This window comes from Suricata suricatta, chromosome 12 (genome assembly GCF_006229205.1).
Source record: "Suricata suricatta isolate VVHF042 chromosome 12, meerkat_22Aug2017_6uvM2_HiC, whole genome shotgun sequence".
In the NCBI taxonomy this organism is placed as follows: Eukaryota; Metazoa; Chordata; class Mammalia; order Carnivora; family Herpestidae; genus Suricata; species Suricata suricatta.
The window spans coordinates 21111233-21135974 of NC_043711.1; the positions used below are offsets into that span (position 1 = coordinate 21111233).

The 24742-nt window shown below is 57.1% G+C and overlaps 1 protein-coding gene and 1 long non-coding RNA gene across 3 annotated transcripts in view; one reads left to right on the forward strand and one right to left on the reverse strand.

The window, feature by feature from the left end:
* Positions 1–949: 949 nt before the first annotated feature.
* PRKCD (protein kinase C delta) overlaps positions 950–24742 on the forward strand; it is a 30568-nt gene continuing 6775 nt past the window's right edge. Inside the window, exons 1-11 of one of the 2 annotated variants that reach the window (XM_029915957.1) lie at positions 950–1071; positions 4619–4732; positions 19039–19238; positions 20498–20558; positions 20724–20886; positions 20977–21008; positions 22320–22405; positions 22697–22826; positions 23497–23597; positions 24268–24355; positions 24575–24672. In XM_029915957.1, the coding sequence (XP_029771817.1) occupies positions 19074–19238; positions 20498–20558; positions 20724–20886; positions 20977–21008; positions 22320–22405; positions 22697–22826; positions 23497–23597; positions 24268–24355; positions 24575–24672 (924 nt within the window). In that variant the 5' untranslated portion in view covers positions 950–1071; positions 4619–4732; positions 19039–19073. Of the gene's footprint in view, positions 1072–4618; positions 4733–17826; positions 17961–19038; positions 19239–20497; positions 20559–20723; positions 20887–20976; positions 21009–22319; positions 22406–22696; positions 22827–23496; positions 23598–24267; positions 24356–24574; positions 24673–24742 lie in introns of those variants that run through there. The other variant, XM_029915956.1, reaches the window with a different exon arrangement.
* LOC115273073 lies at positions 17624–20165 on the reverse strand. The gene is made up of 3 exons (XR_003900649.1): positions 19940–20165; positions 19728–19858; positions 17624–19204 (listed from the first exon to the last, which is right to left on the reverse strand). It is a non-coding gene; the product is annotated as an uncharacterized LOC115273073 (long non-coding RNA).

Sequence of the window (24742 nt, forward strand, 5' to 3'; positions counted from 1 at the left end):
TGCCTCTGGAAAATGACATTTCTTTGGAGCATGGAGTCATCAGCTCTTTCCTTTCTGAGCTTTCAGGGCAAGGGAATGGACTCCTTGGGTCCCTCTCCATCCCCAGACTTTAAAAGGCCCAGAGGGTACCCAGTGAATGAATGAATGAATGAATGAATGAGTGAATTAGTTATGCCTGACAACCAAGTTTCAAGTGTGGAAAGGAAGTTCAGGCGCCTATTAGGGGCGGTGGGGAGCTCTGAAAGGTGGGGACAGGAGAGCGGGATGAGGATAGGGGCAGCTCCTAGAATCGGTCGGTCGACCAGCAGTGACGGACCAGCTAGAGCCTCCCACCCTGGAGCCTTCCCAGCTCCTCTCAGGACCAGGGACGGGACCAGCCGGCCAGGCAGCGGGCACCCGGCCTGGCCGCGTCCGCACTCCGCCAACAGGAAGAGAGAGAGAGAAAGAAAGAGACAGGCTGGGTGCGGCGGGCCAGCTGTCCGGTGGGGAGTCCCAGGCGTGGGCGCTGGGAGCTGGGGAAGCCCCGCCGGCACCTCCCTGGCTACGGTGTGCCAAGGGGGTAGAGTAGGGTGGGGGGTTGGGTGAGACCCCCCCCCCTACCGCGGGCCTCACTGTCCTCTTCTGTAAAGTGGCGCCCCTTCTGAGGGCTGGTGCGCGCGCCGAGGGCTGGCAGGGGCCGAGACATGCGGAGACCAGCGGAGAGTGACCGGCACCGGGAGGCGGGGCCGGGACCCCTCCTCTCCGGAGCAGGGGCGGGGCCTTAGGAGGGCTGGCCTTGTGGAGGCGGGCCCTGAGTGGGGGCGGGGCCGGGGCAGGCACCTGGGTGAGGTCGCGCCGCTCCGCCCCCTTGCACTTCCGTGTGCAGCGACTCGAGAGAGGGAGGCTTCGGCACCGGGATCCCCGGAGTGACCCTCGGCATCCGCCCGCCGCGCTGAGGCCCGGACGGGACTCACCGGCCTACGGGCCCGTCCCGGTCGGGCCCCATCGATCCTCGTCCGCGCGCTCCCCGGAACGGCGCAGGGAGCTGGACCCCAGCCGTCGCGACCCCTGGCGCCTGGCGGTGCGCGGGAGGTGAGTGAGGGCCGGGACCAGACGAGGGACCCGGGCTACCCTTAGGGTGCGCCCCCCCCTTCCTTCCCCCTCTCCGATCCGGTTCCCGTTTACGAAACTGAGAAACAACCGCGACCAGCGAAAGTCCCGCCGCGCTCAGAGACCCGCCGGTGCCTCCGTCCCCGGTCCGTCGGTCTGTCCCTCCCTTCAGCTGGACGGGCCGAGACCGTCTTTTCGGTCTGCTCCCGGCCCCTCTACCCGCCTGTGTGTCCCTAGACCTTCTGAGCATCCGCCCGTCCCCCTCGAATCTCTGGGGCCCTCGGTCGGCCCATCTGCCCTCACCCCCTCTAGTGTTCCCGCGTCCTCGTCTCCCTAGACTCGATCTGTCGGTCTTTAACCCTCCGCGTGCCCCACCCCCACCGCACCTCCCGCCGCCCCCTGGATCCTGTCCTCCCGGAGCCGCGCCCCCAACCCACGCTCGTCGCCCCCTGCCGGTCCGGCCGCCTCTCCTTCTCTACCGCGGAGCAGAAGCCAGGCCGATCGCCCTGCCTCGCCGCCTGCCCCTGGGTTTCTGCCTGGCCCAGCCCGAGCGGCGCCTCCTTCTCGCTCTCTCTCTCCTTTCCGTCTGGGTGTCTCTCTCGGTCTTTCTCCATCTGTCTCTGGCTGGGCGTGGCTCCAGTCTCCACCATCCCCCTTCCCGCCCTGCAAGCCCCTCTGAGCCCCCTCGTCTGGGGGCCCGTTCCAGGTCCCATCGGTCCTAGCCCCTCAGCAATTCAGACCCCGCCCGCCCCCCGTGGGGCCCTGGCCAGGTGAGGGGAGGGAGTGGAGGAGATTCGAGGTGAAGAGGCTGGAGATGGGCACCGTCAGAACTGTCCTACTTCTCTGACTCTTATTTCCTCCCGTCTGGGAAGGGAGATCCCCACTGAGTCCCCACTCACACCTGGTCAGAGGGATTTGGTGTGTATAAGGGCATCCTCTTCTCCTCTGGTCCCTACCCTGTATGGTTGGACTTGACTCCTTGTAATGAGTCTCCTCTGGACATATAGGTACATTGTGTGTTTGTGTCTGCATGTGTGTTCTTTGTCACTGTTCCTGGGACTTGCTTCTGTGGTCCTTTCCCACATGTGTGACTTGCCTATGTACACATGTGTATGTCCGTGTGTCCTGAGGTCCTGTGTGCCCTCTGTTTGGCCTGAGGTTCTGTGTGCCCGTTGCAACTATGTGTGTACTATGTCTTGGTGTGTTCTTTATCACCAGACTCCCGTCTGTGTGTTGGGGTTTGTGTGTGTCTTTGTGTGCCTGTGTGTCCCTTGTATGTCTGTCCTATGTTGCACACTGGGTGTGCAATGGTTACCCACTGGCCATATACATTTGAGCTGTTAATTTTGGGAGCCTGTGTTGGAGTGTTAGCCCACCAGGCTCATATGTGTGTCTGAGTGTGGGTATGTGTATACACTCGTTCTTCCTCTCCCTCTGCTACTGGCTCCTGTGACCAGGCTGCTGACCTGGTCACTGAGGGAGGGGACTGGTCCCTTGACTTTCCTTGTTCCTGCTGTGGACTAAGTTGGGGTGTGGTGGACAGGCCGGTAGGGGGCAGCCCTGTGTGTGTATGTGTGAGATATACAGGTATTTGGACAGCTGTACTTGGCTATAGGCTGGTATAAGGGATCTGGTGTGTTCAGAACTGTGGCTGGATGAGACTGGCTGGTGAGTGTGTGACTGGTGGGAGACTCACAGTCTGATTGTATGAAACTGCCAGTCTGTGCTAGGGAGTCCCTGTGATTGCAGGGAACTGAGAGTATGGTACCTGCGCCTGGGGGGGTGACAGTGCTGGGACGGAAGGTGAGAGCCCCAGGGTGTGTGAGCATGTGGGAGGGTGTGGATGTGCACCGGACACCTCAAGGCCAGCCCTGGTTCCTGGGGAGGTGGGGAAGGCCTCCATCTCTCGCCTTGCTCTGCTCCCCCAAGTTGAAGGATACCCAAGGGTAAATTCTTGGATTTGCAGTGTTGTGACCAAGACCTAGGGCTCTGGACCCAAAGGAAAGACAGGCTCAAAAACTCACTGTGCCTCTTACAGGCATGAGACTGGAGCTAGGCCTCTCTAAGGCTGAGTCCCCTTATCTGCAGAACAGAGAAAGTTGCTGCGGGGACTCAAGGCCCTGTGTCAACAGCCCTCTAACACAGGGTTGCTTGGCCCAAAGTCAGAGCTCAGCACACCCTAAGTCTTATTTGGTGACCACTCCCCCCCTGCCCACTCTATGGTTTCCATTCTCCTCAGAGCTGGGCTAATAAAAGCCCAGATAGTCCTCCACCCAGTTTCCTTTCTGTCATGTGTCTGGTGCCCCCTCCCTTGCCCTTGACCGGACTGCTTGCAGGAGGGCCGAGGGCTGTCAGAGACCCCAGCAGCCTTATTCAGCCCACTTGATGCCTGTCCAGGTGGGGGAGATGGGGCTGGGGGTGATTTGGAGCTTGACTGCAGGGCGCTGACACCATTTAGCTGCCACAGTAATTGGAGTTTAAATTAAAATTAGAAATAAAGTACAGGTAAGCCTGAGGATGCCTCAGTCCCTAGGGAGCGGTGATGGGGGTCTTTAGCGGGAGGAGGAGCTCACATCTTGGGAGGGCAATCTTCTGTGGAGGCCCAGCCTGGCCTGCAGGAAAAGTACTCACGTCTTCCAGCCAGGAGACCTGGGATACCTTGCTACCTTTGCCATTCCTTCCTTCTAGGATCTCTCTGGGCCTCAGTTTTTTCAGCCATGTAATGGGTACAATATTAATATGAGAATCACCTGACTAGAAGGTGCAAAATAAGGAATAAAAAAGTGTTATGAGGCACCTGGGTGGCTCAGTCGGTTGAACGTCCACTTTTGATATCGGTTCAGAGTTGTGATCTCCTGGTCCTGAGATCGAGCCCCTTGTAGGGCTCTGTGCTGAGTGTGGAGCCTTCTTAAGATTCTCTCTCTCTCCGCCCCCCTCTCTGCCCCCTCCTTCAAAATAAATAAATAAACATTTTTTTTTAAATGTCAGTATTCATGTGGTGCTCCTAAGGTGAGTCCAGCATGAGAGCTATATCGTGCCTCATCTCTGGGGCCTCAGAACCGCCTGGGGAGATGTGGTCTTCTCATTTTAAAGATAAGACAAACTGAGGCTCAAAGAAATGGCCCCAGGCCACAGAGCAGTGCTCCCCCTCCCCCCCATTGCTGCTAGGTCTCCTAAGTCGTAGGGCAACCTCTTGCAGACAGAGGTTGCTTTCTTGCTGCATCTGTAGTCTGGAAGGTTGCTTTCTTGCTGCATCTGTAGTCTGGAAGGTTGCTTTCTTGCTGCATCTGTAGTCTGGAAATGCTCTGATGGCCGAGACCCAGTGATGGAGAAGACGCAGGACCTGTGCCCCGGGGAAGTTGGGCCCAACACCCCACTTCATGGAAGAGAAAGCCGAGTCCAAAGAGGCTGAGGTCTCAGAGTCAGACGGGGGTGGGCCCAGCCCATGTTGCCTGTTCTGGGGCTGACTGGTGGGGAGAGCCTGTTTGGCAGTGCTTCCCAGCTCAGCTGTCTTCTCTTGTTCCTGCAGGTCTGCCTGGAACTGGCCCAGGTGAGGGCGGCGGGCCGACTTCTGGTGGTGGTTGTGTGGCAGTGGCTGCAGCAGGAGCCAGGACTGAGGGCAAGGGAGAGCCAGGAGCCCCAGGTAAGACTGCATCCTCCTAGATGGAAGGACATATGGACAGTGTGCAGGGGTGGCCCTCCTCTTTGGGCTCCTCCCCCTCTGCTGGGGATGGGCTGGGTCGGGTACGGGGAGGGTCACACAAAAACCTAGGGTTAAGTGTGGGGCCTGGGTGCCCAGAGGGGTCAGCACTAGGCCTTGCCTCTGAGGGCTCCCTTCCTGGCACTGGCTTTTGGCCCAGAGAAAACTGTGGCCTTGGAGATCGGAGGCCTGGGGCTCACCAGCCATGTGGGGTGAGGAGGGGTGATATTTTGCTGGTCAGTTAGAGAGAAGGTGGGGTTGGGGCACCTGCGTGGCTCAGTTGGCTAAGTTTCTGGCTTCGGCTCAGGTCATGATCTCTCGGTTTGTGAGTTCAAGCCCCATGTTGGGCTCTGTGCTGACAGCTAGCTCAGAGCCTGGAGCCTGCTTCAGATTCTGTGTCTCCCTCTCTCTGCCCCTCCCCTGTTCATGCTCTGTCTCTCAAAAAGAAAATAAATGTTTAAGAAAGAAAGAAAGAAGGTAGGGTATGTGCCAAGGTTGAGGGTGGATGTATCAGCTTTTCTATGGCCCCTTGTCTCTGCCTCAGGTTGTCCTTATCATCACACAGGGAAACTGAGTTTTGCCCTGTGCCCCACAGTGGGATGGACACCAAGCTGAGAATGGAATGAGGTTTTCTCTTGAGCTCTCTTTCACACCCCAGTTCCCTCATTTGCCCAGCCTCTCTAGGGTGAAGGAGAGATTCAGAATTCTCCTCCCCAGCCCCCAGATTCTGGGTGAGTTAGGTAGTCTCTAAGTAATACTTCGGAAGGCTGCACTCTCTCAGGCCCCTTATAAAGCTAAAGATTCCTTCTTTTGGGGCCAGACCTCCTTCTGTCCACCCTTATTATAGTGAAAACAGCCCTGAGAGTTACTTGTCTAGTGTCCACAAAGTTCAGTGGACAAGATTCTGAGGGTGTGATTGGGGGGGTTGCTGAGGGCACCTGGAACCTAGGTGGTGACAGTGGGGAGGGGTAGCAAAGGTGGTCTTTCCTCCAGGAGGCCTCTCTGATCAACCCCTGCTCCTGCCCGTACTGATATCTACAGGTTTGGGGGGTGGGGGCGTTGCGGGGGGGTGGTGGTGAATGGATCAGTGGGGGCTGGGCTCTCAGAGCTTAACTCAGAGGGGAAGGGGGGCAGGAGGGCAGGGCCCTGGCTCCTGGGGATGGGAGAGGGTGCTGACAAGGGCAGGGTCATCACTGGGCCTGCTGTTTATTCCACTTACCATCAAACCTAGTGGGGGAGAGGAGGTGACATGTCCTTGGCTGGCTGGGGGCCTCTGCTACCTGAGGTCAGGGGGCCACCCTCTCCCAGCACCGAGCCTCATTCCCTAACAAGTTCAACCAATTAGTCTGGGAGCCAGCTCACTTTCAAAGCTCAAACCTCACTTCCCCAGCTGGCACAGACATATGTGTGCTCACACAGGGATATAGAAACGAAGCTGCCCTCTGTGCCCAGGCCTGCACACCCTGAGTGCCCACACGTGCACCACACATGCGCACACACATCCACAGCCATGCTCAAACACGCACACAGATACTCAGCCAGCCATCTTTGCACTCAGAAGCCTGCCCACACACACCACACTGCCCATGCTGGGTCAGGAAGCGGGGTCCTTGGTCAGGGTCACAGCCCAGCCTGCGTCTGGCACTGAGGGTGAGGTTTGAGGTGTGGTTGTGACCACAGGTGTTCCGGGGGCTGGGCCACACCGGGAGGTGGGCTCTGCCTGCCCAGGCGTTCACCAGCCATCCTGCTCACCTGGGCCAGACCCCCGGCTGGCCAGGACTCAGTATGGTGGCGGGGGATGGGGGGGGCATGGAGGGACAATGGGGGATGACTTCAGCTGTGCTGGCACCGTTTGTGGCTGCTGCCGCAGAGGAGGAAGTGGGCTGCCTGTGGTCATGGGGCCAAGGTGCTCGAAGGTTGGTGGGGGTCCAATCAGTTCCTCTGTCCCCCGCGGTGTCGGTGCCCAGTAGAAGCGGAGTTGCTGGGCTCTGGCGACCGGGAGGCAAGCAGAGTACTTCTCCCAGAGCAGTCTGTACACTTTCCAAGGCCTGGGCCCAGGGAGAGGCCTGTCCATCTGAGGTGTTTCCGGAGGCTCACTTCCCCTGGGCTGCCCAGGAAGTGGTTTCAGAGTGGGACTGACCAGGGCTCCGGCTTGGCCTGCCCCACTCCGGCCTTGCCTGTGAGGGGAGCAGCGCCTGGCCAGTGGGTTAGGCTGACTGAACAGGCTTCCCACTGCCAGGGCTGACCAGAGGCCAAAGGAGAGGGCTCGGGGGGCTGAGGCTAGGAGGTCCCCTGCAGCCCCCATCACCCCAGCTCCTCCTTTCCTCTGAGCTGTACCCTGAGGCTCAGGGTGCTAACTCTGGCCGGCGGAGCCACCACGCGTAAACTGGCGTCGGCTGGGTTGCGTCTCAGGGATTAGCTGGCTCCAAGCTGTACAAATGAACCTGGACAAGTGGCTTTGGTGCCTGATGCCCCATCTTTCTTCTCTGATAGATGAGACAATGCTAGCATCCATCTTCTTGCGGCTGTGTCGGGAGCTACAGATAATGTATGCAAAGTAGCTAGCATCTTGCCTGGCACTTTATTAGTATTTAAGGGGTAGAAACCGGAGTTATGTAAAGCACTTAAGCACTCAGTTTGTGGTAACTATCCCCCAAAACAGCAAGTGGTTCTGATGATGGGGTTATTTATTGTCTGAAGGCCTGGGCACCAGCCCAGTGTCACAGGGCCAGGTGGCTGCACAGCCTGGCTGAGAAGCCAGGTCTCAGGCTCCCTCACTGCCCCTCCGTTCCGCCTCCCGGTGGCCATGCTGCAGGGTGGGGAGGGTTCGTTCCATGTCCTCTGAAGAGAGGAGCTCCAGGGTGGAGCAGCTGTGCCCACTCAGCAGCCCAGCCCCCTCACTCCCTTTCAAAGGGAGGAAAATAGATCTCATGACAAATGGATGCAGGGAAGAGAAAGGCAGCTGCCTGCTGCCCCCTCAGGCCTCCCCTGGGCCCCTTTCCTGACTCTGGTCCCCTGCAGGATGTTGGGCTTGGAGAAACTGACGCTGGCGGTGAGGGGTAGGTGATGAGCCCTCCTGCCAGACTGCCTCCCCTTCAGACCCCTGGAGTCAGCCTGTGGGCTGGGAAGGGGGTAGACATGTGGGGATAGAAACTCCAGAAACTCCTACACACATATCCATACATACATCCTTAACACGTGGCAGCTGGTGGCAGGGACATGCCTGTGCTAGCGACAGTGAGGGGAAGCCCTTTGCTCTCTAGGGCCTAGAGGCTGGGGGCCTTGGGTGTTGGTATGGTAATGATGCGTGTATGGTAGTCCAGAAGGCTGGAGGGCTGGAGATTGGCAGGGCCCTGAGCTAGGAGTTTGAGTGAGGGCATATTCTGAAGGCTTAGGAGCAAGGCCTCTGTGAACATCAGACAGACCTGGGTTCAAATTCTCACTTGATATTTACTGGCTGTGTACTCTTGAGCCAGGGACTAAACTGCTTTGAGCCTCAGCTGCCTCATCTGTGAAACAGTAGGATCAAGGAGTTGTCCATCTGAGACCTGAATGATAAGGAGCCAGTGTGTGTTTCAGAGGAGGGGCAGGAAGATGGAACAGCAAGTGCAAAGACTCCTAAGCAGGAAGAACTCCACTGTTCAGGGAACTGAAAGGGGTCACTGTGGCCGGGGCAGAGGAGTGAGGGGAGGGCAGCGGCCAGGGAGGTCAGGGAGGTAATGGGGGCAGGTTGGGTGGGTCAGGCCCAGAGCAGGCACCTAGGCTTATTGGGAAGGAGAAGGTAACCACTGGGGACTTGAGCAGGGAGTGACGAGATCTGCCTTAGTTGCTGGGGCAGAGGGACTGTGGGAACAGAGCAGAGGATGGAGAGCAAGGAGGTACAGAGCCTGGGGAAGGTGATGTGGTGCCAGGATGGGGACAGTGGCGAACAGAAGAGATGACTTCAGGGTAGAATGCAGGACAGAACTGATGATGCTGTGTGGGGAGGAAGGGGTGGGTGAAACCCCCCTCCTCTGGTGTCATGGGGCCATTGCTGGCCCTGCTAGGAGATGAGGGGGCACTTGCATGAAAGACGCGAGGAGGTCTGGCTCAGGTGCATTTGAGTGCCTTTAGAGCGTGGTGAGGCTGGAGAGGCAGCTGGGCCCAGAGGCACCTGGAGCTTGGGGGCCTGGGCTGAGCAGAGACCTGAGAGTCAAGAGGTTGAACAGGCAAACCTGGGCTGGGGAGGAAGGGGTTTGGTGGGTCCTTGGTGGGAAATTCAAGGCCCTGGGTACGGGGTTGGGTTAGCTGTCCCTCGAAGGTCCCTGCTGAGGTACCCAGGAGGTCAGGCTTGTGGTGGCTGAGCCACTGTTTTCACAACAGCCCCGGAAGCTTTGGATCATGTCACTGGCTTGTTGGGTAAACAGGCACAGTGGAGTGGCTGGATCAGATGTTTGCTTGGTGTGGGCTGCAGGGGCTGGGAGCCTGGACCAGGGCGGAGGGAGACCAGAGGATTGCAGGGCCTTACAGTACTAGGGCTGGAGAAAGCTTGCAGGTCTCAATTATTAAGACAGGGATGGGGCATCTGGGTGGCTCAGTCATTTGAGCATCCGACTTTGGCTCAGGTCATGATCTCACAGCTTGTGAGTTTGATCCCCACATCTGGCTCTGTGCTGGAGCCAGCTTCAGATTCTGTGTCTCCCTCTCTCTCTGGCCCTCCTCTGCTCACACTCTGTCTCTCTCTCTCTCTAAAAAATAAATAAACATTAAAAAAAAAAAAAAGACAAAGAGACAGGCCCTGAGAGAGAGAGAGCAGCTAGCCCAGGGTCTGCCAGTGGTCTGAGGCTGCCTCTGCCCAGCCTGGGCTCCCCCAGAGCAGCAGTCCAGAGCAGGGCACTACAGGGGTGGGAAGCTTGAGAAGCTTGAGAGAGCCCCTCTCCCCACTGATCCAAGGGGTCACCTATGGTTACAGGATAACTGGAAATGGGCTGTGGGGCAGGTGTGGAGAGGGCCAGGTGTGAGGATGGAGGTAGTGATAAGGATGATGGTGCCAGGTCTTACACTCAGCACAACCTAGGCAGGGCAAGATCATTCCTTTTTACAAATGAGGATGCCAGAGCACCGTGGCCGGGCTCACAGGGCACCGAGGGACAGACCAGGTCTGAACTAGATCTGTCCAACCCACACCCAGGCCCTACTCCTAAGTTCCTGTGTTCACGCACTACCATGGGATGGCACGCCATGGCCCTGCCTCTCCCCGGTTTCTCCCGATCCCCGGAGTTGGGAGGCATCATCTGAGCTCTGCTCCCCTTGTGGGGATGGGTGGCCAAAAGCCTTGGGCACCCATTTCACCTTCTCCCAAACACAAAGATTAATGTCAACAATGGGGAGAACCATGAGAATCTGGAAGGAGGCCTCTGTGGGTACAGAAGGACAAGGTGGAGGAAGTGGACTTGGGGCCTACCTCTGTGGTGGCTGGAGGAGGAACCATTCCCACCCAGACACATGGACATGCCCATATCTCACCCCATGGGAGGCCCGGTGGCCAGCTCCAGAGTTAGAACTGGAGGGCCCCTCTCTTCTCCCCCCAGGGGCTGCCCCATCGGCTTTGTGGCTTTGGGTCAATTGCTCTATCTCTTTTTGTTAAGTTCTGCTCAGTGAGTCTGAGCTCAGTGGAGGTCGTGTGTGGCGTGCCTGGCATGGCTGTCCCACCTGACAGGTGTGAACCTTCCCCTCCTCCTGTGTTCCAGGCCTAGGACTGCCGCCTGTGACCCCTGGCCTCTTCCTCAGCCTGTGCTGTCTCCTCAGACAGGTGGGCGGGGAGGCTTGCCCAGCGACGTACCCGACTGGCCCACTTCTTCCTTTGTGCACTTTGGACTTTGCTCTGGGCCAAGAGGGACTTTCTCTGCCTCCTTCCGTGGGAAGGCCCAGCCTGCCTGGCACCCAGCTGCCGTTTCCCTCCTCAGCCATTGTGCTCCAGGGGCTGTGGTAGAAAAGGCTACATTTGGATTTCCCTGGGGCCAGACCCTAGCCAGAAGTGTGTGGGTGCTTCCGGGCTTGTGTGTTTATCCCTGTGTCTGTCCACCGTGCTGGTGGTACGCTGTGTGTGCTCACAGATCTCTCTGTGCTGGTGAGTGCACGAGGGTATCGATGTCTGTCCACAGGTGACAGCGGTTGTGGGGGCTGGTGTTTCTCAGTGTGTGTCACTGAGTCATCCTAGGAGTATATGTGTGCCTGTGGTTACAACTATCTGTGTGTGTGTCTAACTGCAAGCAGGGTTCCCCATGTGTAACTGTATGTTTGGGTTGGTGGGTGTGCCCGTGTGTGCACACATGTGTGGTTATTCTGGGAGAGGCCCTGATGTACCCCCCACCCCAGCTCTTCACAGAGGCCCCCTTGTCCTCCATCCTGCCATGAAGGGGCCTTTGTTTCTCCTTCAGGGGGTACCTGGAACTCTCCCTCTGACTGAGCCCAGGGCTTCTTCAATCCTAAGACTAGCTGAGTGACTCAAGGCTTGGGCCTGGTGTGGACTATGCCCCTGAGAAGGTACTATTCTCAGTCCTCCTCTTACCAGGTGCTGGCAGGAGTGAGTGTGAGCCAGTGACAGCCAGGGTCCCAAGTCTTGCCCCTCGGACTCTTCCAGATCCTCTGGCTGGCTGGGCCAGCTCCTCCCTGCACATCTGTTAGACTGAAGCCCGTCCTGATCCCCATTCTACCCCAGCGCCCTCTCACTCCCTTCCACTCACTGCCTGAGCAGTGGTCATAGCCTCCTGTAATTACATATTCATGTGACTGTCCCCTGCCTTCCAAGCTGTGAGTTCCATGGCCTGATGTGGCTTGTCACTGTGGTGCCTGCTGGCTGGGCCTGAGGAGGGCTGGGCTGGGCCTTTGGGACTTAGAGCCCCTACCCCATCATGTACAGAATTATGTCACCACTTATGTGTGCTTCCTAGGAAGAGGGTCCACATCTTTCATTGGTTGTCAGGGTATTGCCACCCCTTTTGCAATTGCAAAGGCTTCATTCATGCTGCTCAGGCCTTACCTGTGATTCCCACTGGATCCCTTGTCCCCAGAACATTCACATGTGTGGCCAGGGCTGAGAAGCCTGAGCCAGGGACCGAGACAGTGCCCAGAGAACAGACCCAGGTCCTCGGCATGCACTTTCCAAACAACGGCATAGCGTACCCGTAGGGAGTACATGTGGTGGGGGAGAGCTAGCTTCCTGGGGAAGGGGGGATGATTCCCCAGGGTTGGCCTTTAGAACTGTCTGGAAGGATATGTAGGAATTCAGGACATTCTGGCTGAGGGAATAGCATATGCAAAAGAGGGGACTTAAAAGTGAGACAGGAGGGGCGCTTGGGTGGCTCAGTCGGTTAAGCATCCGGTTTCAGCTCAGGTCATGATCTCATGGTTCATGGGTTCAAGCCCCGCATCGGGCTCTGTGCTGACAGCTAGCTCAGAGCCTGGAGCCTGCTTCACATTCTGTGTCTCCTTCTCTCGCTGACCCTCCCCTGCTCTGTCTCTCAAAAATAAATTAAAAAACATAAAAAAAAAAAAAAAGTGAGACAGGAGTTCAGAGAGGAGCCAAAGGTGAGACCTGAGGTGGAAGCAGGCCAGGGCCGGGCTGAAGTCTGGGCTTTCTCCAAGGGCAGTGGGAGCCCAGGAGGTTTCACGGGTTGGGAGTGACTGGGAGGGGTCGCTGGGGAAAGGGAGGAGAGGGAGGAGAGTTCACTGCAGTGGTTGGTCTCTGAGGGGCAGAGCAAGAAGGAACAGGTTGGGGGTTGAGGGTTAGGAGCAAGTGTCCAGAACATCCCTTGCTCTGGGACTTGGCCGTGACCTGAGACTGTAGTTGGTCCTCCTCCAAGACAAGGCTGGTCATATGGAGGCTGGGGCACAGGCCCTGGTGGAGGGGACTTAGAAGAGGCCTTGCTAGCCCTTCCCCTCCTCCACCTCCTGCTCTTCTTGCTGAGCCCATTTCCTGGGTTGTGAAACCCCCGTGGCCTCCCTGCTGTGCTTCTGTCTGGGAAGGCCATCTGGGGAGGCCAGCCTCCCTGCCAAGCCTGGCCCCCTTGCCCTGTTGTGTGGCTCTGGCAGAGCCAGCCCTGCATACTACTGATCACACTGCCTTTCACTTCTCCCACTCTCTGGGCCTCATGTGTCCTCCCTCCTTCATTCATCCTTCAAGGCCCAAGTGGGCTAGACCTTGAACTTCCCCCCGAGGCTGGGTCTGTATCCCTAGGAGAGCCTGGACCAACACTGCCTCCACTTTGCAGCCACCTCCGCCCAGCCTTGACCCAGCACCAGGTGGTGCCTTCCATGGGCAGGCGACAGGGGCTGGCCCCAAGGTTGGGCAGATCTGTGTGGGAAAGGGTTGCATGGGAGGGAAGCGTCTTCTGCCTCCGGGGGTCTGCCGGCCCAGCAGGTGCCCCAGCTCTGCTTGCTTGCCTTTCTTGACCTCAGCCTGCCCCCTCTTATTTCTCTGGCAGATTTTCTGAAGGAGCCTCCATCTACATTTGCACATACTCCTCAGGGGGCTGGCCAGGTCTCTCTTCTTGGGGCCCCACTTTGCTCCTTGGTCCAGTGCTGGGGTCTAGGTTGGATCTGGGGACCTAGAGACTCTTATTGCTGGACCTTGTCCTTGGTTTTCTCCTCCCTACAAAGAGGAGATGGGCACGTCAGTCTCTAAAGGCCCATCTCTTGAATACGTTTCGACTTGATGGATTTTATTTTTCACCTTGCGCCTTTGTTATCAGACAAATTACACGTGATTGCTGTAGAAGACTTAGAAAACACATTTCTGTTCCGGCCACCACACCTCAGGCCGTGTGTCCCACCTCACGCCCTTTGCTGGACCACACGCATGGGCATACACGTGGATGTGCAGCAGGTGTCCTTGTCCTGTGCCCTGGGAGCTCCAACCAGTGTGGTCACTCTGCTCACCTCAAGGCTGGCCTTGCCCACTGCCCGGGACAGGCTGGGAGCACGTTTCTTTTGCCCTGGAGGAGGTGATCTGCCTGCTCTGGTCCTGCCCAGCACCACCCTTTCCTTACCTCTGGGCGGCTGGCCTAGGGAGGGGTGGCCTGAATCAGTGGGCTCTCATGCCTCGGGACTGGAATCTAGTATGGCCTAGCCTTCCCCAGGTTTTGAGCATCAGAGCTGGCCAAGGGGTGGGGACAGGAGGGGAGGTGGAGGTCAGGGGTCTGTACCACCTGCGTACAGAAAAGGAGGAGGTCCTCACGGTCAGATCTAGGACCAGCCCAGAGGGGGTTCAGCAGATAGACTCTGGTTAAACACAGGGCACCCCTCTCCTGGTGCCCTTACCCCTTTCCTTGTGTCCTCTGTCCTCAGTGTCTATGTGTGCTGCTTGGGCACACTTATCTGTCTCTACCTTCATTCCCTCTTTCCCTTTGTCTCTTCTTCCTGACATGGCATGCTGGAAAGAACATCGGCTGCAAGATGAGGCGGCCTGGATTCAAATCCTTCTACCACCTGCTGACTGTGTGACCGGGGGCAGGGCATTTAGCCTCTCCGAATCTGTTTCTTCATCAGTAAAATACCCACTTCCAGAACCAGCACAGGGACGAAGTGACCCAATGCCATTATGAGGCCATTGGTGTGTCTTGGCCTTAGGGAAGGATGATCCTTCATACAAGTGGGAATGCTGAGATTCACCCCCAGATCCTCTGACTCTGTGTCTGGTGCTCCCCGCTTCATAGGACTGCCTCTGCTACGGGCTGAAGAAACAGGAGAGTAGAGATTAAGAGGCCATTACTAGCTGGGAAAGGCCTGGCTGGTCTCAGCTGGCTCCGGGGGCTGGTCCCCATGGAGGTCTGCGTGGGATGAGCCCATGCCACTTCCATGGCCCTGCAGAGCGGCAGCGAGGCTGAGCCATTGGCCTTCCTTTGGGGCCTGTGGGCCTGGGCATATTTGCATGGGGGCTATAAATAATTGGCACACCTTGCTTTTGTGCTGTTACTTCAGTCCCTGGTTTCCCCGCCAGCGTTCAGACCATGCAAGGTAGATGGGCAGCTTGGTCTGCGCTGTGCAGGGGCCAAGACCTCTCTCAAGGTCACGTGGTGAGAGGAGATCCTGGCTCTTGGTATCTGTCACTCCCCTGGGGTCTGGGCAGTGCAGTTGGGGTGGAGGGCCCACACTCCAATTTTAATCTAGGAAATTGGGGCTTGGGTGACCCAACCCTAGGGTTACTGCCGAGTAGCCTCATGGGTCCCCCTCCTCATGGCACTGCGGCCTGGCCGTACGGGTTTGGGGCCAGGGCTGGGGCTTGCTGTGGTTGTGGTTTCCCTCCAGTGGCTTCTGAGCAGCAGCTGCTCTGAGTGTGATCGTTGAGAGCTGGAACGCAGGCCTGATTGGCCTGCCTCACATTCCCCAGGCTTCTCTGATTCCATCTCCTCCATACAGCCCCCTGGAGTGGTTCCCATGCACAGAGGTAGGTGAGGTCATGGAGGCCGAGGACCATCTGGACTGGGCCCCAGGGGGAGGCAGTGGGAAGGCAGCTTGATCACTTGCCCCAAATGCCCAGATCATTTTGTCACCTAGGCTACCCTGACCCCCTCTCTCACAGAAACCCAGGCCCTTGAAGCACAACTATCGCTCCTTTGTCCCTGCCCATGTGCCCACTCAGCCCTCATCCCCGGACATGCTCAGAAAGCCTGTCGGTGCCCCACCCTGGGCCCCAGGGTTATCCTGTTGGGAAGCACAGGGCCCAGCATGTCTGCTGGGGTCAGGCCTGGGGAGTGTGGATATAGACTTGTGGCAAGCGTGTGCGGTACAGGGGCCCTGGCCATCATTCTGGACCCCCCCACCCCGGGAGAGCTCAGCTGGGGGCTCCATACCTTGGATTCCTAGGCCAAGGGTGGCCACAGAAAGGGCATGATATCCTTTTTGCCCAACAGTTTGGGACACTCACCCAGATTTACACACACACACACACACACACACAGAGTCAGGCCCATGTAGCCTTCTTCTCTCCTCTCCGCCATGTTAGCTCAGCACCCACCATGTGCCACCCACTCACACTTTCATATACACCAGCTCACACACTCACACACGCCTGAGTCCAGGGAGGAGCCAGCAGCCCCCCATGGCCGGCTCCTCTTCCCCTCCTGCCCAGAGGTCATGGTGGCTGGCGTGGCTTTGGGGCCTGGGCTTGGATGTGAGTTTACACACCCATTCTTGCTACCTCTGAGTAGGAGCCAGGCCTGGGCAGGGGACATGGGGTCTGTCTCGCCTGGCGCCCCTCCCCTCTCCGCTGGCCGCTGGCCTCAGCAGCTCGGCGGGGCCCCAGGGCTGGGCTGCAGGCTGAGGTCAGTGTTTCCTGTGAGCTCATCTGGGCCGGGAGCTCTCGGCAGCCCTTGCTGCTACTCCGGCTGTGTTGCGGAGGAGCAGGGGGAGCTATCCTGGGGCAGGGCGGCTCTCGCACGCTCACGTGTATGTGGGGGGGGCCAGGGGCACGTGTCTGAGGCTGCCGCCGTGCTGGCTTACATTCAGTGTGGAGTGAGTACATATATATGTGTGTGTGTACACGAGTGAGTGTTCGTTCAGTCACGTTTATGGAGCATTCTTGTGTGTGGGTCCAAAGCCAGTGTCCACGCAGGTGTGTGATGTACACCCCTGGGCTTGCGCATGTGGCCCTCCTCCAGGAATGACAACCCGAAAGACCCTCAAGGTCATCTCCTTAGTGACCCTTGATTTGAGGAAGAGCAAGGAAAAGGGCGAGATATGAGGCTGACCTGTGTGGTTTAAAAAAATTTTTTTTAATGTTTTTTATTTATTTTTGAGAGACAGAGAGAGATAGTGCGAGCAGGGGAGGGTCAGTGAGAGAGGGAGATACAGAACCTGAAGCAGGTTCCAGGCTCTGAGCTAGCTGTCAGCACAGAGCCCGACGCGGGGCTTGAACCCACGAACAGTGACATCATGACCTGAGCCAAAACCGGACACTTAACTGACTGATCCACCCAGGTGCCCCTGACCTGTGTGGTTTAAAAAAACAAATTCAGTGTATGTTCAACGTTAAAATAGTTTTATATTTAGAAAAAATTAGTTGGAAAGCACAGGCAACCTCTGTAGGGTGAGAGGCACCTGACCTGAGGGGCTCAGGTTCAGAAGGTCAGGGGTGAGGGCAGGCCTTTCCCTGCCCTGGTCCCTGAATGAAGTGGGTGCTTAATTAGTGGAATCGCAACTTTAGCTTCTGGCTGAGCCTCAGGGTTTCTGTTTCTCTGTCTGAAAAGTGGGGGTGGTCATCTTGGCACTTATTTGTCCTCCTGGGTAGTTATGAATAAAAAACAAACCCTGAAAACTAAGAATATCTGCAAGGGAACGGGTGCAGGGAGGTGGGGGTACCATCTGCCCATCTTGGCTGGCACTGAGGTGCTGGAGCCCAGCACATACTGAGTGCCAACCACATAGTAGGTGCACAGGGATTGGGTATTAAAGGAGGCTTTAGGGGCGCCTAGGTGGCTCAGTCGGTTAAGCAGCTGGCTTCGGCTCAGGTCATGATCTCACAGTTCGTGGGTTCAAGCCCCGCGTCAGGCTCTGTGCTGACAGCTAGCTCAGAGCCTGGAGTCTGCGTCACATTCTGTGTCTCCCTCTCTCTCTGACCCTCCCCTGCTCATGCTGTCTCTCTCTGTCTCTCAAAAATAAATAAAAGACATTAAAAAAAAAAAAGGAGGCTTTAAATGATTCCTAAATAAATGACTTGTGGTCACAGACTCAAATGCCTCCAGGGCCCAGGTAGGTTTTGGAAAGGAGTGGAAAGGGGCCCCTGGCCTGGAGTAGACTGGCAGATGCTCAACAATGGGGGCAGTGCCAGCCAGCTATTGCCCAGTGTGCTTGAGGTCACATTTTCCAGTTTTACTGGGGATGCCACAAATCCAGACTTCCAGAAACTCAGTTTTAACAACGGCAACTAGAGCTAGTGCCCTGTAAGCACTAAATCAATGGGCCAAACTTAGTGAGGTGAGTGCCCACCCAAGGGCACCCGAGTAGCACTTCCTGGGCTTGTCCCTTGCTGTCCAGCTTCACCCATTCTGTCTGTACAGCCGCACTGCAGGCCTCAACATGGCGCCGTTCCTGCGTATCGCCTTCACCTCCTATGAGCTCGGCTCCCTGCAGGCCGCGGATGATGCCAGCCAGCCCTTCTGTGCCGTGAAGATGAAGGAGGCCCTTAGCACGGGTAGGACTGAGAACCCAGGCTCGGTAGGAGGCCCTGCAGGGCCCATGCCTTCTTCCTCTAGAGCTTCCAAGGAATCCTTCTCTTCCTCATCTTCACCTCCCTGCCCAGCCCGGCTGTGGATGCAGGTCCATGGGGTGTAGAGCCTTTTCCAGGGTGAGCGTTGGGGTGTTGGGGGGAGGCTTCTGGCCCCCCCCCCATTGGTGGTTTCACCCAACAATTTCCTCATGCCCATCTGTGCCAGCCCCTGTGCTGGGCACTGCCATGCTCCAGGGCTGACTTGGCCCTGCCCTTGTGGGGCTCACAGTCAGGTGTGGGAGCCAGACGATGAGTCCTATGATGGGGAAGCCCACAGGAAGCACTGTCCCAGGCTGGGCTCAGCAAAGTCCTCCTGGGGGAGGCAAACATCTCACCCCATTCCTTCTCGCTTCTGCCCCCACTTGCTGAGCCCCTGGCTCATCCCGTAGGGCCCATCTGAGCTGTCCCTTCCTCCAGGAATCATTCCCTGACCCTTAAGCTGGGGCATGCCACCTGACCATGACCCAGAGCAGGTCTAAAGCCCTGGCCTTGCCCTCTTCAATCTCATCACAGCTGTGATTTAATGTTTACTTGAGGGATGAATGGGCTCGTGTCCTGCTCTGGACCAGGCCCTTGGGAAATAGGCACTGGTTTTCACTTTTCTTTCTGCCATGTTTTTCACCTCCAAATGCCAAGAATTTGGTACACAGGGCTCTGCATGTGTTCACTGAATGCACGAGGGGAGGTGACAGCTAAGTGGGGCTAGGGAAGAGGGCCACAGGAAGAGGAAAGAAGAGCAGGAGCAAAGACCCGGAGGTGGGACCTAGCAGGGCTTCCTAGAGGGGCGGGGGCAGTTCTGTGTTCTGGGGTGTGTTAGGAATGACATGAGGCTGGTGAGGTGAGCAGAGCACAGTTGTGAAGGCTGAGGAGTGGAAATATCCTCAGGGGAAGAGCCAGGAAGATTCTCTCCAGGCTGAAGGCTGTGGCAAGTCTGGGGGTGGGGGTGGGGGCAGGTGGGACAGAGGGACCCCAACCAGACCTTGCCTGCCTGGCTGTGTTGCAGAGCGCGGGAAGACACTGGTACAGAAGAAGCCCACCATGTACCCTGAGTGGAAGTCCACGTTCGACGCCCACATCTACGAGGGCCGAGTCATCCAGATCGTGCTGATGCGGGCAGCTGAAGAGCCAATGTCCGAGGTGACGGTGGGTGTGTCAGTGCTGGCCGAGCGCTGCAAGAAGAACAACGGCAAGGCCGAGTTCTGGGTGAGGAGGCGAGGGCTGCAGGACGCACGCGCGCAGGCCCCTGGGTGAGCCTGGCTGTGGGGGCTCCTGTCTGGCCACCGGAGCAGCTCTGTGATCCGTTGCTAGCTCTGTGACTTACCAGATCCCAGCCCCTCCGAACCTGGTTCTGAATCTGTAAATGGAGAAGCGAGCAAAAGCCCCTACCTCAGGGTCACTTGTTCAGGTGAAATGAGTCACTGGGCACATAGTAGGAGCCGAAGAGAGCCATCCTTGCTATCGTCACTACTTTCCTCCCTTTTAATTTTGTAAAAGCAGTACAAGGTGAAACATTGCAAAATATATGTCAGGGTATGTGCTGGCCCCACCACCAGGCACCACACCTCTTCTGTTCCATGTTCTGTTTGGGACCTTCACAGAAATTCTAGGCCCAGACAGGCATTAGGGAATACACTTCTGTCTCTCCAAGAGTAAGGAGGTGGGAGAAGGGGAAAGCTGATGGCCATCACTCACCTGTTGAAACCTGGACTTTGCATATGCCGTGTGGCCACGAGGCCATGGGATGTCCGTGCTGGCAGAGCACCTCTTGCCCCCTGGGTTACATGTCAGCTCCTGCAGCCAAGATGTCCCCACTGGAAAACACCCTATGACCATAAGGGACTCTGGTGAGCCTCCAGTGAGGCATGTTGGGGCCAGGAGAGAAGTTGACCTAGGGCTGTACCAACCCTTGGCTGGTCAAGGCAGAGATACTTGCTGTGCTGTCTGTCCACTCCACCAAGGAACAGTATCAGTTACCAGGCATGGGTCCCGGGAGAGGTGACGGTCCTGCCCTCAGAACCAGCCAGTCTATGTGAGGAGGCAGGGCATGCAGAGACTTGGACAGAGAGAGAACCAGCATGGTGTAGCAGATGCATGTGTTGGTGTCTCTGTGTGTGCAGGGGCTGGGGGTGCGGGAGGGCATTCTAAGATCCTTATTGGGGGGGCAGCAGGGAGTGGGGGTGGGGAGTTTCCCTTCCCACTCTGTTCCTGGGCCATGTGGCCCAGCTGGGTGTGGGCTGGATCTTTTCACTTCCTCAAATGTAATAATACCCCTGGGTAGGGGGTGGGGGCGGGGCTCAAGGGTGGGGCCATGCCCACACTGGGCAGACAGGTGTCTGGCTAGGCTGCCAGGATTCCCCTGGCCTTGGGGGACCAACCATGGGGCGGGTTCTGAATCCAGCATGGCTGGAGCCCGCCCTCATTGACCCCCACCCCCCACCCCTTCCCAACCCTCATTCCTACAGCTGGACCTGCAACCCCAGGCAAAAGTGTTGATGTCTGTGCAGTATTTCCTGGAAGACATAGGTAAGACCCTCCCTAGCTGGGCTGGGGATGTGGGTTCAGAGGCCAGAGCCGGGACAGAAACTTAGGGAAGCAGTCCCTATCAGCAGTCTGTCCAGGGCCACCCCGGGAGGGACTACAGGAATGTTATCCTTCCCGGGGCTGACTTCAGTACTCCATGGCCGCCAGATTGCAAACAGTCTATGCGGGGTGAAGACGAGGCCAAGTTCCCAACAATGAACCGCCGTGGAGCCATCAAGCAGGCCAAGATCCACTACATCAAGAACCATGAGTTTATCGCCACCTTCTTCAGGCAGCCCACCTTCTGTTCTGTCTGCAAAGACTTTGTTTGGTGAGGGCTGGCTGTGCCTCCTGAGAGGAGGGTCTGGGGAGGGAGGGCCCCACACCCAGAACTCACCCTGCCTGCGGATTTGCCTTTCAGGGGTCTCAACAAGCAAGGCTACAAATGCAGGCGTAAGTATCTCCGCTGCCCGGTCTGTTCGTACACGTGTGTCTGCCAGTGCCCGCGTGCGTTCTCAGGAAAGCCCGTGTCTAGACTGGGTGCTTGTGTGAGCGTGTGTGAGATTTCCCATATCAGAGTGTATGTGTGGGAGAGCCACGCTCAGTACGTTTGTGAGCAGGCTTGCTCTGGCTCGTGATGCCAGCTCTCTGCGTCTTTTCTTGGCCTCGACGAGGCGTTGACACAGAAATCAGCCGATGCTGCATACCACGGCTCTTTTCCCCAGGAGAGCCTGTTAGACCTTTTACGGTATGCCCTCGGCTGCACATGTGCTTCTGTTTAGACACGTGTGTGTGTGGGAACCCACGTGTGAGACACCTCCATGCCGGTGCTGGTTCTGAACACAAGCTCTGGGGGAGCCTGGGTGGCTCAGTTGATTGTGTTCAATTTTGGCTCAGGTCATGATCTTGTGGTTTGTGGGTTCAAGCCCCACATTGGGCTCTGTGCTGACAGCTTGGGGCCTGGAGCCTGCTTAGGATTCTGTGTGTGCCTGTCTCTTTCTGCCCCACTTCCGCTCACGCTCTGCCTCTGTCTCAAAAATCAACAAACATTAAAAAAAAAAAAAAAAAAAAAAAAAAAAGAACATTTGAACACAAGCTCTGGAGCCAGAGGACCTGGGTTTGAATCCCAGCTCTGCCACTTCCTACCTATAGGGCCTCAGAGTGACTTAGCCTTTCTGTGCCTCAATAAAATGGGGATAATAGCCATTATGAAGATCAAATGGGATAAAATATATAAAGCTGCATTTTAGGTGACTGGCACATAGTGAGCATTTATATGGGGAGCCTATGGTCATTACACAGCAGTGTGAATATTCTGGTGTGTGTGTGTGTGTGTGTGTGTGTGTGTGTGCACGTGTGTGCATGTGCATGAGAGCGAGCTAGGACCCATTTGCTGTCCCAAGCATAGCAGAGGGACGTGGGTGGGGGGGCTCTCTGTCTGCAGGCCTCTCGCTGCCATACTCTATGCCCCTCACTGCTGCCCCCTGCTGCCCGCTAAGACCCCTTGAGCCTTCTCTAATCTCTGAGATCCTCCGATTAGCCTGCCCTCCCTGCCCCTACCCTTTCTGGGCCCCTCCTGTGAGGGCGGGCAGGAGGAGAGAAAAAGCAAGCTGTGGGCCCCAGGCCTCTGTGGGGTGAGGGTGTGGGCGAGCAGGGAGAACAGTGGCTTTGTATAGAGGGCTGGACTGGGCCAGCGGGTGCCGGCTCACAGCCCTGCCCCTCCCGGTGCCTCCCCACCCCCCTCCTGGCCTGTACCTCCTCAAGAATGCAACGCTGCCATCCACAAGAAATGCATCGACAAGATCATCGGCCGGTGCACCGGCACCGCAGCCAACAGCCGGGACACCATAGTGAGGCCGGGCCCAGGGCGGGGGACCTGGGGGGCTTGGCCAGCTGGGAGGGATTCAGGTTCTCCCCACCCCTTCCCCGTGGAGCTCACCCTTCTCCCCATTTTTCTTGGTCCTCTCCTTGGACTTTCAAATTGCCCAATTCCTGCCCCTCATTCCGCCCCCCCACCCCTGCCACCGGCGCAGTGGGCCCCTTTGGGCATCTTGCCATGCACAGGGTTGGGGGAGAACTAGGGGTTGAGGAAGGAGCTAGAGCGGGCATGTGACCCTCAACCTGTGACACCCCCTTTACAGTTCCAGAAAGAACGTTTCAACATCGACATGCCGCACCGATTCAAGGTTTACAACTATATGAGCCCCACCTTCTGTGACCACTGTGGCAGCCTGCTGTGGGGGCTGGTGAAGCAGGGATTAAAATGTGAAGGTGCGTGCCACCTAGCTCTGGGGACTAGGGCTGAGCAGGAGGGCACCCCCAGCTGGCGCCTACCCACCCAGACCTCCTAAACTCCCGCTAACTAATGCTGCCTTTGCCCCCTGCTGGGGAAGGCCTCCATGGCCCCTCCCCACTGGCTTTCCCACATACCTCCCGTGTGACCAGGATGCCCCACGGCTCTGAGCTCAGTGTCCTAAAGTGTAAGATAGGGGTAGGAGTAGAGTAGGGCCAGAGATTCACTGAGGGACAACCAGGTGGAAGGTGTTGAGCAAACGGGCTCCACAGCCTCTTCCCTGGCCCCAGGCTTTCGTGAGGCAGAAACAGGAGACCCCCGAGAGGAAAAGAAGCTTGTCTAGGTTGTCCTAGACCTTCTTTGAAGAGTTTAGAGTTAGGTCTCCTATCTTCTGCCTTCTGTTTTTCTTTTTCTTCTTTAAATAATGAAAGATTTAAAGTGCTCATGATGGCTTCAGATGCATTTTTTTAAAGACTGGAAACCCAGCAGACCCCACCAAAGCCGTGCCTCCTCCTGCTCTCTCCTCCCCTCCTCCCTGCACTTGGCTGAGCCTGGGGGAACGGGGACCGTTCTCCCGGAGCCTGCTGGCAGCCTGTCTAGCCCTGCCTGAGCAGGGACCCTGATGGCCCTTTGCCTCCTTCACCCCAGACTGTGGCATGAATGTGCACCATAAGTGCCAGAAGAAGGTGGCCAACCTCTGCGGCATTAACCAGAAGCTCTTGGCTGAGGCGTTGAACCAAGTGAGCCAGGTAGGCAGACACCATGGGAACCCTAGACACAGGGAGGCAGGTTAGGGGGTGGACCGTCAGGGCTCATGCTATTATTAGGGAACCCCTGTGGTGGTGGGGGTTGGAGGGTAGCATTTGTACTCAAGACCCCACTTCTGGAAGATCCAGTCCGAGATTTAGCACAAGGGGGTGGGCATGTTCTCATATAAGAACTTATTCAAGTGGTTCCATACTTGGTGAGCCTGGAGGACCATGCGGTTGGAATGTTTGGAACTAAAAGCCCCTGTTGTGTATATGTTCTGTGTATTGCGTATGTTGTGTGTATGTTTGGGTGTTTGGGTGTGGGTGGAGCTTGAGAAATGTCATAAAACTTTAAGGTAAAATTCTAGAATCAATTACAAGTGAGGGCAACACAAATAATCCATTGAGTAAGTGGTGGGAAGGGTTCAATGTACAAAACTTTTCTTTGTCTTCAGTGCCTTCCAGGCCATCAAGGTATCCCTGTGCTACAGGGTGTGTGTGTGTGTGTACATACACACTGCCTGGAGTCCTGAGCTTTGCCCCTGCCATCCCCCCATTGGTTTTGAGAGTGGAGCTGTGGATGCTTGGGGTCCTCCCTCTTGCTTGGGAGTTCTGATCATGGTCTGACTGGCTGGCTGGCTGGCTCCCCAACCTCTACCCCCTCCTCCAGAGACCTACCCGGAAGTCAGAAACAGAGCCTGTTGGGATCTACCAGAATTTTGAGAAGAAGCCAGAACTCTCTGGAGATACTGTGCCAGGTGAAGCTGGGTCCATTTCTCCCAGGAAAGTTTCCACTCCCCACGAGGACCCAAGATGGGGCCCAACCTCCCTCGGCTGTTGAGACCTGAAGGGAGGCACTACCCCTGGAGAGGGAGTCCCTCCCTCTCTGAGGCCCCTTACCCCACCCCACCCCTTGGCCCCGGAGGAGGGGACTTGGTAGACAGAGACCTGAGTCTAAAGTGCCATCTCTTGGGCAGACAATGGGACCTATGGCAAGATCTGGGAGGGCAGCACCAGGTGCAACATTGAGAACTTCACCTTCCACAAGGTCCTGGGCAAAGGCAGCTTTGGGAAGGTAAGGGGCTGTTTGGATCTGGGGCAGCTCCATGGACCTGGACCCAGGAGCCCAGGGCACCTGCATTCCA